The sequence below is a fragment of the Carassius gibelio genome, chromosome A20 (assembly GCF_023724105.1).
Source record: "Carassius gibelio isolate Cgi1373 ecotype wild population from Czech Republic chromosome A20, carGib1.2-hapl.c, whole genome shotgun sequence".
In the NCBI taxonomy this organism is placed as follows: Eukaryota; Metazoa; Chordata; class Actinopteri; order Cypriniformes; family Cyprinidae; genus Carassius; species Carassius gibelio.
Window position 1 is genome coordinate 17176125 of NC_068390.1, and position 18146 is coordinate 17194270.

At 37.5% G+C, this 18146-nt stretch overlaps 1 protein-coding gene across 2 annotated transcripts in view; it reads left to right on the forward strand.

Annotated features, from left to right (window-relative positions):
* The window catches only part of LOC127938782 (GDP-mannose 4,6 dehydratase), a 62822-nt gene that overhangs the window by 23776 nt on the left and 20900 nt on the right, over positions 1-18146 (forward strand). For both annotated transcript variants that reach the window (XM_052535647.1, XM_052535648.1), the window contains one exon: positions 5097-5224. In XM_052535647.1, coding sequence (XP_052391607.1) covers positions 5097-5224 — 128 coding nt within the window. The remainder of the gene's footprint in view (positions 1-5096; positions 5225-18146) is intronic.

Below are 18146 nucleotides of genomic sequence, written 5' to 3' on the forward strand. Positions count from 1 at the left end.
AGGAATTGTCTTTTTTGGGTGAATTGTTTTATTTAACCTTACCCTACCGTTCTAAATTTTAGGATCAGTAAGATTTAATGTTTTTGAAAGAAGTCTCTTAGGCTCACCAAGGCTGCATTTATTTGATTAAAAATACAGAAAACATTAATATCCTGACATGTTATTTCAATTTAAAATAACTGCTTTCTATTTCTAATATATCTTTTTAATATATATTTAAAATGTCTTTTGATGCCACAGCTGAATTTTTAGCAGTCATTACTCACATAATCACAGACTCTTTCAGAAATCATTCTAATATGAAATATAGTGTTGAAACCGGAATACCTTAGGTTTTTTTGATTAACAGATCTATTAAATGCAGATCAGCATTTTTTGAAATAGCGGTATTTGGGAGCAGTAGAAATGTCTTACCTGTCATTATCTAAGAATCGATTTCTTTAGAATGTAAAATCTTACTGACCCCAAAGTTTTCAGCATAATGAATTTTTTAGTTTTTTTTACGTTACCGTAAAGCTCACTACACATGCAAATATGTATTTTAAGGAAACAAATTCACTTCATTTGTAGACTACAACAGTTTTGGATTAAATTGCCCTTTTTAGGCATAAAGCTTCCAAAGTTTGCTCAAATATCAAATATTTGCTACTAGATGGAACCTCTAAGGTGGGAATATGCCACAAACCTTATTTATGCCTTGATGACAGTTTTGGCGTGACAGAACTATTTACACTGCAAGTGCGTGTCCTGAAACGGTAATGGATCTCTCCCGTTATAAGTGCTTAAAGTGTAGATATTGTAATGGGACTGATAGTTTTGTGGAGTCACAGAATCCCACTTATCTAGATCTCAAGATGGCTCAGGTTATGATTATTAGTTATGAAACATACAATATGTCAGCTCTACAGACTACACTGATGCTAGAAGTGATGCTAGAGTCCAGGGAGAATGTTGTATGTGTGGCCAAACCCATTTTGATTGGATTACAGGGGATTATCATGACACAACATTTGGTAAAGGATGCAGCCATGACATCTTCTCAACAACAAGAGTGTTGTTCTGTGCCCCCACCCACAACCCCAGAGCACAGGAAGAGCGGTGATGTCATCCGCTAGCATTTTTAAGCACAAACATAGCCAACTAGACTGTCTAAGTGTGTGCGTATATGTTGAAGGAAGATGAGGAAAGAGGGAGTACAGGGTTGGAGGAGGGTGAGATATAGCTGGACCGGGAGAGAGATGGATGGGATAGTGTGAAAAAAAGCCAACTTCATTTCCTGTCCGATCTCAGTGGGAGTCTCCGCTCATTGGGCGGGTTGGCGATGATGAGTTAATCTGCTTTGGAATTCACTTCGGAATTTCAGCCAGTGTCTACTTTTACCAATAAACAAACTTGCTCTGAAAGAGTTTACGGAATAGGAGAAGAGTAAAATAATCTGTTACAAATCCACCACAGAGACGTCTGGGGTGTGTGCGCATGTGAAAGCAGTTACACTTTGACACCTATTCAGGTTCGTCTGTCTAATAACAGTGAGTGAAGCTGCAGACGAGAGAAACGGTCGTGCCAGTCAATCAGACGACATCTAAGGGCTCCTCTATTACACTCTCATCTCTCGTCTTTTTGTTCGCTCACTTTCCCTCTTTCCTGTTGAAAGACGAGCGTTTTAAGAAGTTAAACCTCTCCAGGTGAGAAGGACGGAAGGTGTATGAAGGTGTCAATGGACCTCTCACCTATCGCAGACACACACACACACGTGTGCACACTGCTTGATGAGCCCTGAGATGTTTTGCTCTTTCACTCGTCATCCCGTCTCACACACCTGTGTTTGTGTTGTCATGTTGTCATGGCAAGAAAGAAGGGAAGTGAATGAGAAGCTTCTTTAATGTCTCAAATGAAACATCTCTCCTCACCTTGAATGTCTCTTGCTTTCTGTTTCTCACTCTCTTTCTCTCTGACACACACTTCCACATGCGCTCCCAAAAGCTGACATGGTTGGTTACTTGGGGCTCAACAATACGTTTTTTTCTGATTGCTTGGTTGGGCTAATTGTTCAGATTTCTACTTGACCTGCCAATATTTTAACAGGCCCTTACATAATTATTATTTTATTATACTGTACATTTTATTTGATAAAAATATTTTAAGAAAGACGAAACCTTTCCGCACACCATTTAAGCATTTTTAATAATAATTTAGTTTATTTTATAATATAATTTATTTTGTGTTATGTAACTACCTATGATTTTTCAGGTGTGCGATGTCCAATGGTTTTTTTGTTATAAAAAAAAAATAACTTTTATATATTGTACTAAGAACATTATTATTTAACATTAATTATTTTTTATATTTTCACAGGCCCTTACATAATTATTTTTGTATTATATTGTAAATTTTATTTGATAAAAATATTTTAAGAAAGACGAAACCCTTCCACACACCATTTAAGCATTTTTATAATAGTTTATTATAAAAAAAAACTTTTATATATTGTACTAAGAACATAATTATTTTACATTAATAATTTTTGACATTTTTAAATGCTATTAATTTCGTATTAAAAAAATATCTTTATTATCATACAGTTTCCACAAATATAAATGTCAGTTTTTTTTAAGCAAATGTTAATTTTTCTTTAATAAGAACATTTTGAATAATAATGTATTATTGTGTATGTAGCTATACTGAAAACACCTAGATACAATTTTCAACTAAAAGTCACAGAAAACTAAGTTTAAGCTTCCAAGGCTCAATAATGCATGTTACATGCTTACAAAAAAGTATGATATAGCACTGACCCAATAGGACAAGTGGCAGTACAGTCTGCTGGTCTGAAACTCATAATGGCCTCCAGTGGGCTAACCGTATTATTGAGCGCTGTAACTGTTTTTCTGCTTTGCCAGTTCTGAAAGATAGCAGGGCGCTTCTATGTGTTTTTGTCATTTGTTTAAATGAACGTGGCAATCCGATGGTTGCGTGTACATCTGCATGAATGTGTGTTCAGACATGTGTCAAGAAACAGGAACAGGGCCTTGTACAGACGTTTTTCACGTGCTGGAAATGTCTGAGTGTCAGTGACTGATAGACCAGACATATTGACTGCAATTTATTTCCACCTGGTTTGGCGGATTTGGAGTCTTTCCATCCGTTAGAAATCTCGCCTAGATACTCAACGTTACCCTCTGTCATTACTCCTAAAATGTGCACTGACAGCCCCTGGGCACCTTCTGCCGCTAACCTGCACACCTGCAGGTCTGCAGCCTGTTTAGAGGCTTTGCCGCGATCCCGTCCGCATAATCAGGGTCTAAGCCAGCCCTAAACTGGGTTGTTTTAGTCTTGATGTGAGCGAGCTGCGGTCGACTCCCTGTGACTCTGCTCCTCGTCACGGCTTCCCACCATGTGCTAAGAGACGGCCTAATTACACTCCGACTGGAAACAGGAGTCAGTGTACGGAAATGGGCTGTCTTGGACTTTTAAACACACTTGCACACAGATGCATAGCCAGACCATTATTGTGGACCATTCTTTGGTCAGTCTGCTTAGATTTACTTTTCCCCACGCATTTTTTATTTTTTTTTAAACGAGTGAACAGAAATCAGATCCTCGGCCCCCTCCGTGGTTTGTCTGTGACGATGGATTGACCTGGCTGTTTACAGTGTGGTATTTTAAACCCTTCTTTTCATGCCAAGCTCACACACCTGGTCGTGAGCTACGTTTAGAGCGGATTAGAAAGAGCCCTTTGTGGTAGCAGCAGGCCTGTGCACGGGGGGCCTATGACGGACATCCCGTAAGTGGAAAGAGTGTCCACTTATGACTTTTTTTACATTTAATTTCAAGTCACATTGCAGATCAGGGCTCATCAGTAAAGATTTTTTTAATCAGTTAATGCTTTCCCTGAGAATAAAACCCATGATCCATGTCTACCTTTTGAATGCTTTTAAATAATTAAGTTTACATTTATGCATTTCTTTTAATAAAGAAGTGACTTGCACTGCTTTTAAAGTGTTACATTTTATCAGTTCATGCATTTCCTGGGAAGTGAACCTTGGCAAATGTGTGTGTTTTGGCAATGATCTACTGTTTGAGCTACAGGAATCTAAATGTGTTAATCATTTTAAAATAAATACAATTATATATTTGGAAGATAGTTTTATTCAAAGTGACGTAGTGAGTTATAGACATGTCATCAGTTCTTGCGTTCCTTGGGAAACAAATCCATGACCATTTGCCGTTTTAGCTATGGGAACTAAATATTTAACCTTACAGCAATTGTATATTTATTATACATTTACAATTATAAGTGTAAGTATAAAAATATAAAATAATTTTAAATGCTGGGCGCAGTGGAAAACAATAGTAGCAGATCAGGTAGAAATCTAGCCTGACTAGGCAAGCAGAAAAAAAGGTTTAAGACCTCCCCAATTTTGTTGACTTTTGTTTTGCAATTATAGGGCATGATCTTCCCGGCATTGCTGATTCTCTCCAGAAAGCTTTTACGGCCAAAATCACACACACATGCAGGCTTCAGCCTAAGTCAAGAGCGTAATAGGCGTCGTTCACTTATACACTTAAACTAGAAGTGTGTTTCTGCTCTGACCTGGGCCTGATATCATAGGCGGTGGAGGTTTTCGTCCAGAACTCCCACCTCTGTCTGATTCAAGCTATAGCACAACTCAGCAGGACATGAGAGCATCCAAGGTTTCCCACAGATGAAGTGTGTGTGTGTGTGTATCTGGCAGCACAGTAGGACTTTGGACTGGCTTACAGATTCTCTGGGGTGGTCCACTGACTAGACAAGAGTCTGATTTTATCCCTGTGTGTGACTGTTAGTGTGTGTTTCTGCCTGTGTGAATGAGAAGGACAGATTGATGGCCACAGTTCTCTATTCACTTTGGCCGAAACATGCAAATTTGCACTGACATGTGTATGTTTTTTTTTTTTTGGGGGGGGGGGGGGGTCAAAAATTAATGAAATTGACAGGTACAAGCCAAGGAAAGAATAAAGAATGCAAAAAGACGAAACGAGAGTGAAAAAGACTGACAAGGCAGGATGAATGCTTCATGATAATGTTTCTGATCTGTGTGTACATGTTTTTTCAGGTTCAAATTTTGTAACTAGGAAGATCAGTCGCTCTGTGGCGAAGATCCATCTTGGGCAGTTGCAGTGCTTCAGCCTGGGCAATCTGGACTCCATGCGAGACTGGGGCCATGCCAAAGATTATGTGGAGGTACTTGAACACACTCAAACATTCGGTCTTCAGTTGAGGACTTAACATATTTAACGTGGTTTTCTTCCATGCACAATATATATAAAAGAAAAAATAATATATATAAATAATATATGTATATACTGTATATACTGGCCAACTGACCCAGTGCATTGTGATTGGCCGAACACCACAAGCACTCCACTCGTCAGAAATGTAACGCCCCTTTCCATAATCATGCGCTTCATCTTTCAAATGAAATGTAAAGACAGTTAATAATGTCCTTAGTTTTACCATCAGTTCAAGCTCGAAAGTGGAACAGAGTAGTGTGACAGACACAGTGATGAAGCTCGTATGTGTTTGCAGTACACAAACCAGGACGGTTAAGACAGATGACTCCACTGTGTGACCGTCTCTCTCTTTTTCTCTTTCTTTCTCTCTCTCACACATACACAAGCTCACACACAACACGCAAAATAACAAATACTTAAACTAATAACAAAACATTCTATCAGTAGCTGATTCAGAAGCACCAGATTGTCGTAGCAAATCAGAATGACCTCCTCTCCTAGGTTCACGAAACGGTCGTCCATAAAATGCGTTGCTGTTCTGTTGTAAGTAAAGTATTCTATAGTCTTTGTTGTAAGTAATCTTTCCTAAATGCATCTACTTTCGGAAGGCCAAATAAAGTGCTTTTGCTTTCGCCTAGAAACACACAGCATCTCCCTTACATGGCTGCTTCAACACTAACTATAGTAACTGAAACCACGCCTTCTTTCTTTGCGTGTATATTTGGCCGGCATTACGCAAATATTTTCACATAGTGATGTTGACATGTGGGGGCGTGTTTGAATGAGCCGTTTTAGGGGGGGTGGCAGAGTCTTAACTTTTTTTATAAAGAATATCTCTTTGGATCTGACACTTTAGTCTTTGCAACTTTACAGATCTTCTTCATGCACCAAGAGCTTGTAACACTCCAAAGAGAAAGGAAACATTTAAATTGCATCTAATGACCACTTTAAGAGAAAGCGTTCAACTTTATAATCTGTATTCTGGAGGATTTCTGAAGATCATGTAACACTGAAAACTTTAGCAATGGCTGCTGAATATTCAGCTCCTGCCATCAAAGAAATAAATGACATTGAAACGTATATTACATTTGATTACATTTGTTTTAAATTGTAAAAAATTTTCATAATATTACTCTTTTACTGTATTTTTTGATAAGCAAAATAGGCTTCTTTCAAAAACATTTAGAATTTAAAATATATGAGTTCGGAGCACTATGATGTGCACAGCTGGCAAGGAATTTTGATATATATCTTACAAAATTTAAGCCATGATAATACCATGCCTACTGTTTAAATGAAATATGGAAATAAGTTTGTTCACCAGTTTGCCTGAATATAAAGTTCTATGTTCTCATTTACGACTATTACAACAACTATTTATAACCATGCATTCAGTTTGGTCTGTCATATGTAATGTGTATTTTGACATTACACTTTCTTTTTCGATTTGCTTGTAATTACCCTCTGAGTGCACAGCCGTGCAGTCATGTTTATCCTGGATTAGAGAGACCTGTTTTCCTTTCAGTTTTTGCCAGAGTGGGAGCTTTAGGTTAGTGTGTGTGTGTGTTTGTGAGTGTGTATGAGTGTGTGCATGCATGTGTGAGCTGCTCCAGGTTTCCTGTGGGAACGCTGGTATTCCAGGCGGCTGAATCATGCAGCCAGGTTTATGTGGCTCAGCACTGGGGCAGATTTCGGGAAATCGGACCAAAGCTGTGAGCGTGTGTATATTTGTGAGAGTCGTGCATGTGTGTAGAGATTGAGTAGAGCGTTGCGGTTCACTACAGGAACAGTCCATGTATTCTACTCCATGTATTTTACCTCCAGGCAAACTACAAAAATTTAAAAATCCTCTGTCAGACTCCTAGGATTACATTTTTCCAGACAGACAGTACTTCAATCATCTTTTGTTCACAATGTTGATCTCCGCTCTGCACCTCTTGAAGGCCTCAACTCCATGATTCTTCCACACGCTATTTGAGTCTGTGTGAAATCTTCAGTGAGAGATATGTTTGACAGCATGAGTTTGTTGCAATAGACATACTTTTGAACATGTCAGCAACTATTACTGTTTTAACTTGTATATATTTTTATCTCCAAATCAGACGTGTGTGTACACTACTGTTCAAAGGTTTGACAGTAAAGACATTTATAATGTTAGAAAAGATTTCTATTTCCCTGAAAAATGTGTAGCACTGTTTCCACAAAAATATAAAGCAGCACAGCTGTTTTCAACATTGATAATAATAAGATAAGTTATTACGCACCAAATCAGCATATTAAAATGATTTCTTGAGGATCGTGTGACACTGAAAGCTGAAGTAATAGCTGCTAAAAAATTCAGCTTTGGCATGACATAAATAAATTACATTTTGAAATATATTCAAATGGAGAACAGTTATTTAAAATTGTAATATTTCACAATATTACTGTTTTTACTGTGTTTTTGATCAAATAAATGCAGCCATGGTGAGCAAAAAAGACTTGACGGCCCAAACCTTTTAAATGGTATTTTATCGCAGATCAGGGCTTTTGCTATGCATGTCTGTGTGCCCGAGTGTATGCTTTTTAGTATACGTGTACAGATAAGACTCCATGTAGTGGAAGCAGTGGGAGATCAACAGTGGATGTTTGTGTAAACTCTTGAACCCGTGCACAGTTTTAATTGGTCCGCTGCTTGTATGACTTAATAAGCCGATTGAAACTTGAAGCTTTATAGTTTTATGGAATTCAGACTTTCAGGCCTCCACTAAAAACATACATAAAATCAGGGCGCAAATGAAGTGAAGTTCAAAGATTCCTGTGAAAACACACAGGCTGAGCTGATAGCGCGAAACTCTCAAAGGAGTCTTAGTTTGCTGATGTTTTTGTTATTTTTTAGATGATTTCACCTTAGATCGCTTTGTTTCTCCAGCAACAAAATGATTTTGTCCTCGTTCTCACCTCACACATCCATCCTCACCGCCAACCAGTTGTGTACTAAAGAGAGCTTGAAGCTGAATCATGCTGGTCTTTATGAGAACCCGATGGCCAGTCAAATCTCTCATTAGCTCGGTGACCAACTGTACCTGCAATGGCCCATTACTCAGAGAGAGTCTTATTTCATGGCCGTAGTTTTTTGTGAGAAGACTGCATAGGATTTTCCAAAAAGATTGTTTTCAGAGGAGACTAGGAAACCAGCTGGAAATTTTCGACCAATAGGATATTCACATTTTAGAACACACACACACACTTTGGGCTTTTATGGTGAAAAATTATTCTTTTTGTACTGTACAAACTGTAAAATCTATCCCCTACCCCTAAACCTGAGGAAAACATTTCAAAATAATATATGTATAATTTAGTGATCATTTAATTTATAAGCTGTTTTTCTCATGGGGACCAAAAAATATGTACATTTAGTCCCTACGATTTAGGGTTTATCTAGACCAACACACACACAAACATGTTAGCAAATGTAGGGACCCGTTAAATTGACAAAAGTGACAGTAAAGACATTTATAATATTATTTTTACATTTCTATTTCACATAACTATTTTTAATTGTCTATACATTAAAAAAAAAAAACTGAAAAATATGTATGCATCAGGATGAAACCTTAAAATGTATTAAAATACAAAAGTTTTTGTTATACCATGTTCACTGTAATACCATGCAGCCTTTTTGAGAATAAGACAGTTGCAGGCTTAAAACTTTAAAAGCTTTTAACAATATTTTGGTATTATAATGAATACAAATAATTATAGCATTTAAATAATTTTTTTCTTATAATTAACATTTTGTCATGTCCCTAAGGCACTTCACTTAGTTTGTATTTTGAAAATGATTCACAAAATATGCAGTGGCTATAGCTTTGGGAAGTATTTATTTGTATTCCTTTCTTACAAAACTGCTAAATATTTTATATTAAAAAAAAAGTCACTTCGAAGTCATGTCCCAACTCAACCCTCACACTAACCATTCTACGCCCATAATAAATTACTCTCCATCCATATGAGACATAATTTACCAGAAATGACGTCATTCAGGTCTCTTTAATAGTGGTGCAGAAAATGGTTAGTAGGATCATACTTTTTATTCATATTTTTAGGCAAATTACAGTCACTGTCAAGCTTAACAACTCAACCCCATCACGTAAAATTAAGATGGAAAATTATTATTTTTCAACATTTTATTTTAATCCTTAAGCATCTACAATGTACTTATTTTATTGCAGCTATATATGGACTTACTCTCCTACTCTACTCAATGAGCACTGGCCATTTTGTGTGTAAAACATGCTAACTGTTAGTGTAGTCTATATATTAATAGTAACAAAACCGAAATCCCATAGCAGACCAAAAGCACATAGTCTGTGCTAGTTAGGTATTTTCTGTGATAGGCAGCGGGTGTTGTAGGGGATTGTAGCAATTGGTGCTCTGAGGGCTATTTGGTATAAAGTGGCTGGTTTTGTGTTTGTGTTGTGTTTTTTGGGGGGTGGCGGGTGGTAGGAGGTGGAGACCTTAAACTTCCGTGGCCAGCATCCAGCAGAATAAATAAACACAGCTGCAAGCTGAGACCACCTTAATGTATGTGTGTGTGTGTGTGTGTGTGCACGCATTCATTCTCTCATTTCATGAGGGAGAACTTGGACTACAAGCTTTAAAACCTGCTAACACACAGATACACACACGTACACACCCACAATATGTAAGGTGATCTGGGGAAAGAGCTGATTTTAAGGTTGATTTAGCTGAGCATTTAACACAGGGCATTCCTGAACTTGTGTAAAGCTCTCTGTGGGGAGACGGGGTCATACGTGTTTGTGAGCGACTATTAGACTCCTCGACGTGTGTGAGATGATGATGATGATGATGATGATGAATATGGGTTTATTCCATCGTGAGACATGCATGTGTGTGTTTGTGCATGTGTGTGTGTGTGGCAGCTGGCTGTCTGTGTGATTGACATGGCTGAGATCTTCCCCGCTGTGTTGAGGATGAAAGCAGATGGTCTCATTTCGTTCTTTCCCTTTTTTTCACTCCTCTCTTCACATGCCCTCTGTAACCAGAATCCTCAACTTTCAGCCTCTCACCGAGCTGAAGATATGAGAGAGAGGGAGAGGAGAGATAAGGAAAGGAGGAAAAGAATTATTGAGTGGAGGAGAATTTTAGAAAGTGGATGAAAGCGATGAATTTTATCACATTGTTCTGTTATCATGCCTGTGTTTTGGCAGTGCAGGACAGAAAATAAACATGCCGATACCGCCTCAGCGGGTTAAGAAGCTCTTCTGTTGCTCATATGCATAGACTACCAGGGTGTTTTTATCTTTGTGGCTTTATACCAAAACTGATTGAGCTGATTATGGAAGCAGCATTTTTAGGCCTCTTAGGCACGTTCCTGACTCGAAGGCTGTTGGAAAGTTCAGATTCTTAAACATGATTCCTCCAAAGATACTCCATTTTGGTCAAATTCTAAGGTGGCATCACCTTAGAATTTAAGGGCAGGAATCAACAGGGGGGATATTATATCATGAGTATGACGCCACAAAAAAAATGTTTAGTGTGTAGTTATTCAAAGCTGTTACCAATTCTTAAATTTAGAATTGTATTTTTTTCTTTTTAAACAAAAGACAAGTTCAGTTAAAAAATAAATCATTGCAGTAAGGTATTTTTATTTTTGTAAAAAATATATATATTTTATATTATCCAATGCTGCATTTATTTAGTCAAAAATACCTTTTAATTTGTTTTAATATGTAATTTATTCCTGTGATGCCAAAGCTGAATTTTCAGCATCATTACCCTTCAGTGTCACATGATCATTCAAAAATCATTCTAATATGACGATTTGCCGCTCCGGGAAAGTTTCTTCTGCTGTTTGTACGGTTTAATGTTTGTGGAAACCATAATACGTTATTTTTCGGGTTCATTTGAATATAAAGTTTAACAGAACAGCATTTATTTGAAAAAAAAAAAAAATCTTGTAACAATTATAAATGTATTTGCTCTCACTTTTGATCAGTTTAATGCGTCTTCTGAATAAAAGTATTAAATCTTTCAAAATAAATAAATAAAATCCTCATGACCATAGACTTTTGAATGCTTGTGTGTATATACTAACAATATGTAAAATCGAAGTGAAATTTAAAATGCAGTCTACATGTTTGTTTATCGTTGTTTATCTATTTCACAATTAGCTTAGCAACATGCTAACGTCAGAATTCTAATTACGTCAGAATACTATTTTTGTACTACCCTTCTGCCTATGTAGAGCGTTCCGAATTGGTAATTTCTGAGGTTCCATTACAGTTAGAATGTTGCCTACGTAGGCGGCGGGCAGAAAGACAGCCCACTAGGTTTTGGAACAAAACTTGTGTGTCTCTTTCTTCCTTTGCACACACGCACCGTTTCTTTTTGAATTAATGGCTCTAGGGACGGATCCAGTCTAATGGTCTGCGGTCTGTTCATTCTCTGGAATAGATATGAAGACTCACCACGTCCATAACGCCGCTGTAATATCAAGCTCCCTCAGCTAACGTCTGTTTTCTCTTAGTGTGGAGTCACACCCACATGCTCTTGATCCCAGACCTGGCTGACCCCTCCGTCACCTCTCACCTTGTCTTTTCTCACTGAGTTACAGACCTCCTATGTCGCTCCTTTTTCTGTCCATTTCATTTTTCTCTTGCGTAGTCAGCAGCCAAAGTCTGTCATTACAGTGGAGACACTCACACACACATGCATATTTATTCACACTCCATCATTCAGTGGAGTCGCATATTTCCCCTGACAGCTTCTATAATAAGCGTCCGAGTTTTTGTCTTTTGCAACATCGAGACCAAATAAGTAAATCTAACCCTCTGTTGACTCACCGCAGAAAGTAACGAGGGGTGTGTGTGTGTGTGTGTGTGTGTGTGTTGTGCCATTCATGACTGTGTACCACGGTTTGCAACAGCCCACATTTTCCCACTTTCCTCCATGTTAGCACACCAGTTTTCCATACGGCCGGGTTTTACAGTGACACGACGTTACCGCAACGTTAATCCTCACCAAAAAAAAGCAGCATTTAAGTTTGTATGTGTTTGATTTGTGTTTGCCGTTAAACAAAGATACACAGTTTTCACTATAAAGACTGATTTTAATAATAATACACACTGCTGTGACTATAGTTAAAGGGATATTTCACCCAAAAATGAAAATTCTGTCATCGTTTCAAACCTGTATGACCCTCTTTTTTTCTGTGGAACACAAAAGAATATATTTTTTTCAACTATTATGGTGGGTTTGTTTGTTTTTTTAGTGCGTGTGTCTATACAATAAGTGAGAGTTGGGTCTAATGTTGTTTTGGAGACCATTGACTTTCTTTGTAGAAACAGAAACCCAAAGTCATAGAGGTTTGGCATCATATGATGGTGAGTAATGATGACAAAATTTTCATTTTAGTGTGAACTATCATTTCAAGTCTGCACATGAGTTTTACAATAAATTTTGATTTCTTCCTATTTATAAAGTCAGACCTTTGTGGGTTTTGTTGTCCATGACTAGCATGTTCATACTGTGTTCCTGTCAAGGGAATTAGACTATAAAATGACAAAAAAGTGACATGAAACATGTATAAATAAATCAGATTGAGTCCCACAGCAGTGCAGGTGTGAGTGTGTGTTTGTGTGTGTGAGACTCGAGACTCAAGACAGACCTTGTTTGTTCATTAGAGCGTGAGAGGAAGTCCAGACCGCACTGTTTGAAGTGATGCAAAGTTCTAGTGTGTAAATGTGTGTGTGTGTGTGTGTGTGTGTGTGTGTTTGTGAGTTGCATTAACTTACTGGAAATGAAAATATCCATGACATCTGTCATGTTATTCCACTCATAAATAATTCATATTTGCTCTCTCTCTCTCTCTCTCTCTCTCTCTCTCTCTCTTTCTGACTCTCTTTCTTTCTGATTCTCTTTTTTTGCTTGTCTTCGGTTTTGTCCTGTAAAGCTAACCGATGTTTCAGTATCTGTCACAGCTGTTGATTTATTTATCCAGAGTCATACGTGCGCACACTTTTTTTATTTCTATCGCAAATTATTAATAAGCAGGAAAGACCATATATGCTGTACATTATTGGATGGAAAACTGTAAGCGCACAAAGGCCCTTTGGTTTTGTAATGTTGGGGTTTGCCAGTAAAAACACCAGTTGTTAGGGCAGCATATGTCACATGGACACACATACACTTAAAGATACTCTTGCTGAGTTTTGCTTTAAAAAGACTGAGGGAACAAGTGAAACAGAAGAAAGATTCTGTGTGTGTGAGAGTTTGTGGTCAAGAGAAAGAGACCGTTTGCCAAATGGCATCTGTAAGCAGAGAAAAGTGTACAACTGTAACACATCATTTCGGAAACAGAGGAGAAGGAATATAGTGTGTGTGTGTGTGTGTGTGTGCTCTTGTTTTTGTGATATATCAGGACACAACTCTGTATAATGACATGGGTATGACAAAGGTAATACAAGGAGAGGGTGACTTATGAGGACATAACCCATGTCCCCATTTTTCAAAACGCTTATAAATCATACAGAATGACTTTTTTTGAGAAAGTTAAAATGCACAAAGTTTCCCGAGGGTTAGGGTTTGGTGTAGGGTTGGTGTAGGGCCATAGAATATACAGTTTGTACAGTATAAAAACCATTACACCTATGGGATGTCCCCACTTTTCCCAAAAACAAACGTGTGTGTGTGTGTGTGTGTGTGTGTACTGAGCTTTTGACCTGTCTTGTCTGTCTGTTGAGAATAGAAGATAAATGTACTATATATAATATAAACAGGCATGAACAGGCACCAGATACTACATAATACTTTTTGAAATTAGTATGTGAAGTACTATTTATTAAAACTACTTTCTTTGTAGACCGTGATATATTCTACCGCTCAAATGTTTGGTGTCAGTAAAAGACTTTTCTTTTAAAGAAATTAATATTTTAGGTTTAAGACTAAAGACGTTTATAATGTTGCAGTTTTTTTTCTTTCAAACAAATCCTGTCCTTTTGAACTTTTAAACAGTATCCAGAAAAATTGACATTTACACAGAAATATTAAGCAGCATTGAAAATCATTTTACAAAAATTATTGCGCATCAAATCATCTTATTAGGATTATGTGCCACTGAAGACTGGAATGGCTATTAATAATTCAGCTTTGCTGCCACTTCAATAAATTAAATTTTAACATATATTAAAATAGAAAACAGTAATTTTAAGTAGTAAAAATATTTCACAACATTACCTTTTATTGCAGCCTTGATGATGCATATGTTAAAAAAAATATTTTCTTTTGCTTTTGACCAGGAATGTCAAACTCAGTTCCTGGAGGGCTGGAGTTTAGATTCAACCTTAATTAAACTCACCTGATCCAACTGATCAAGTCCTTCAGGCTTATTAGAGAACTACATGGTCTGTGTGTTGGAGCAGGGTTGGAGCTAAACTCTGCTGGACTCCGGTCCTCTACTGTTTTAGATTGTCTACAAATGTTAAATCTTCAAATAAAATGTAAAGGTTACCACTGCATCTGTCTGAAAAAATAAATGCAGTGGTTCATTTATAGTTATTTTCAAAGCATTTAATGTACTCCAATTATACAAGAACTTTGATATTGCTTAATTAATTAAGTAAATTCTTGCTAGAAACTAACCAAAATTAAAAATAATTTTTTAATAATCTCTGCACAGGACATTATAAACACTTGCTGTTGTTCCCAAACAAAAGGAAATAAATCTGTATCGGTATCTGCATCGGTTATCAGCCAAAACGAGTTGAAAATGATCGGCACATCGGATATCTGCAAAAACTAATATTGTGCATCCCTATATAATATATGTCATATTATATTTATTTATCCCTTTATTAATTTCTATATTATATTATATTATATTATCAAAATAAAAAATAAAAAACATTTGTGTGTGTGTGTGTGTGTCTTGCCCAGAGCTAAGTGCATGTTTGTAATATCTATAATCTGGCGAACAAATGTAGAATGTAATAAATCTGTAGTAGCTCCTGCCGATCAGCCCACACTCACCAAAACAGGAGAGCTCAGCTTTCTCCTTTGAGAGAGTGTGTGTGTGTGTGTGTGTGTGTGTGTGCCGTCCACATTTACACAGTCTGCTGTTGGGTCATCAGTCAGCTGTGGTAATCTTTGTGATGACAGGCGCTGGTTTTAGCGAAGAATAGAGTTTCCATAGCAATACGTGACCACGTTAGCTATTTATCCAAAAGTCTGATGGTGTGACGGACACAGACAGACATGTCATGTAGGAAGAGGGAGATTTGTGGAGCCTTGGCATGCTGTGTGTATTTGCGTTTTTGTGTGTGTGTGTAAATGTGTTTGTGCACAAATGTATTTATACATGTGGGTGATATCTTGCTCTGCTATATGTCTGTCAGTGTGCCCGCCTCAAATTCAAAAGCATCCTTTCGGTGATCACAGGCTAATGTAACATGGCCAGCCTTTGAGTGCCCGTTTGTGTATGTAACGAGGTGATAAGTGACTTAATGAGTTTTCTTACCTTCTCACCCGCTGTATCTAATGGAGCATCTCACACACTTAACTGGCATGTTTTAAAATGATGCGTTCACTATCCTGTCATCTTTCATCACCTTTGTGTTCACGAATAGATTGTTAGGAGTTTGTTGCACGTCCGGCTTTCAGTAGTCCTAGTGGAGTTGCTTGGGAAGTGAACACGATAGCCTTACTCTATGTGCGTACACACAAACACACTTTTACACACATATGTCCTTATCCGACCCCATCTGACCTGGCCGATCCAGTCACCTCTTCATCTGGTTCTGCTTTGGCCCTCCCTTAGGACCAAGAAATAGTTCAAGAGCCGTGTGTTTCCCTGGGGCCACATTTCACAGGTGCACCACTGTTTGTCTCTTGCCCTTTACATTCATCTTAAATAATAGAAACAACAAATACGGCTTTACCCAGAGAAACAGGACCAGCTCTGAGCTCCACACAGGTTCCTGAACCTCCATGTTCAATCATGCATAAATGCTCAAACTTCTATACATCTGTCTGTCTGAATATATGTTTCTCGGTCTATCTGTCTCTCTGTCCTTTGGCTTATCTGTCTTGTTTGTTTGTCTGTCTTCCTATCTATTTATATGTTTATTTGTCTGTCTGTCTGTTTATCTATCTCTCTGTCCGTTGGTCTGATCCATCCCTCTGTCTGTCTGTCTATTTATCTGTCTGTCTTTCTATATCTCTCATGTTGTCGATCCGTCTGTCTATGTCTTTCTCTCTATTTATTTGTCTGTCTAGCTATTTAATTTCTATCTGTTTAGCTATCTAATTTCATACATTCTGATTTTTATTATTATTATTCACCAATCCACATGTGCACACACACACACAGACACTGAATGAAAAACAGTTGCTCTGGTTATAATACACAGTAGTTTGAAGGGTCTGGTTGGGCCAGTGAAACTAAAGCACTTTTTCATGTCATGTTTAAACATCTTAATGACACTGCAGTCTGCCATGCACCCCCCGCATTAATCATCTCTGCACTTACGTTACACACTCATGCAGTATCCAGATGTGCGTGCTGATGCGTTTGACTGGATAATAGGCTTGGAGGGACTGTTTAATGGTCAAAGTTGCTGCTTTAGGGTTTAGGGGTTAAAGGTCAAACACTGCTCTGCCCATTAAACCTGAACAGTGGGTGTGGGGGCATGGGTATGCACTTTAGTGGGTGGCAGGATCATTGATTGCTTGTAAATTCATCCACAGAGCAGATTAAAGAATCTGAACTAAAGAATAACCTAACTTATTATGCAATTCAGCACTTTAAGGTTTGTAGCTTTACAGTCAACCACACTCTGAATGTTTCTCACATAATCTAACCATATTGATTTAACGTCATATCAAATTATATTTGAATAGCCAAAAAAATAGGTTCATGTGAAATGGATGCACTCACACACATTCATAATCGGGACATTATCAGCTATGACATGAGAGAAATAGAATGTTGTTTTTCTGTGGGTTTGTTGGGATGTTTACTAATATATTCCTCTTCTGGATGAAGATAACATAGTTATTGAATCACTATTTGACAGGAGTGTTGACAAACCAATACACTTCATTATTGTGTAAAAGTGTGTGTGATGGAGAGAGGGAGTGAGAGAATGCTAACATTTGTGTAAATGGCTTGAATGGTTCCTCTGTTTAAATCTTAGGAAATCTGTAGAGACTGGCTGCTTCACTGAGTGAGTGCTTCCTGTCTGTACAGGAAGTGCTGGCTTTTAGGAGGAGGAGAGGTCATTTAGAACAAGAGTGTGAGTGTTTGTGTGAATGTGTTATCTAGATATCTATCTATGTGTGTGTGTGTGTGTGTGTGTGTGTGTGTGTGTGTGTGTATGGGCTGTAGGGGGAAGTAGAGAAAGCTGTGCCACATTTCACTTAAGTTGTTCTCTTGGCAAGGAGGAGGAAGAGGTAAAACTTGCATACCTAATTATAGTTCAGGATGTCTGCTCTCAACTGAAATGAGAAAAAAGCTTATAACATAGAGCCATAGAAATTCATAGACTGACCCTTGTCAGGGGTAAGCAGTGTCTTGTCGGGGGATAAATATGAAGATACATTTTTACCCCACAGCTACCATTTTGGAGGAAAATTATTTGAAATCATCTTTAAATGATTTCTACATTTTCAACATGATATATATTTTAGACCTGGATACATTTGCATTGACATTATTTTTACTTGCCGTGTAGAATATTTACTTTGTAAATGTAGTTTTATCAATCACAATTAATTAATTACTTAATTGTCAATAATGCAAATATACAATCTGGGCTTTTTTAATGCCAAAAATCCATGTTTTGTAGATGTATTGCTTCTGAGCTTCATGT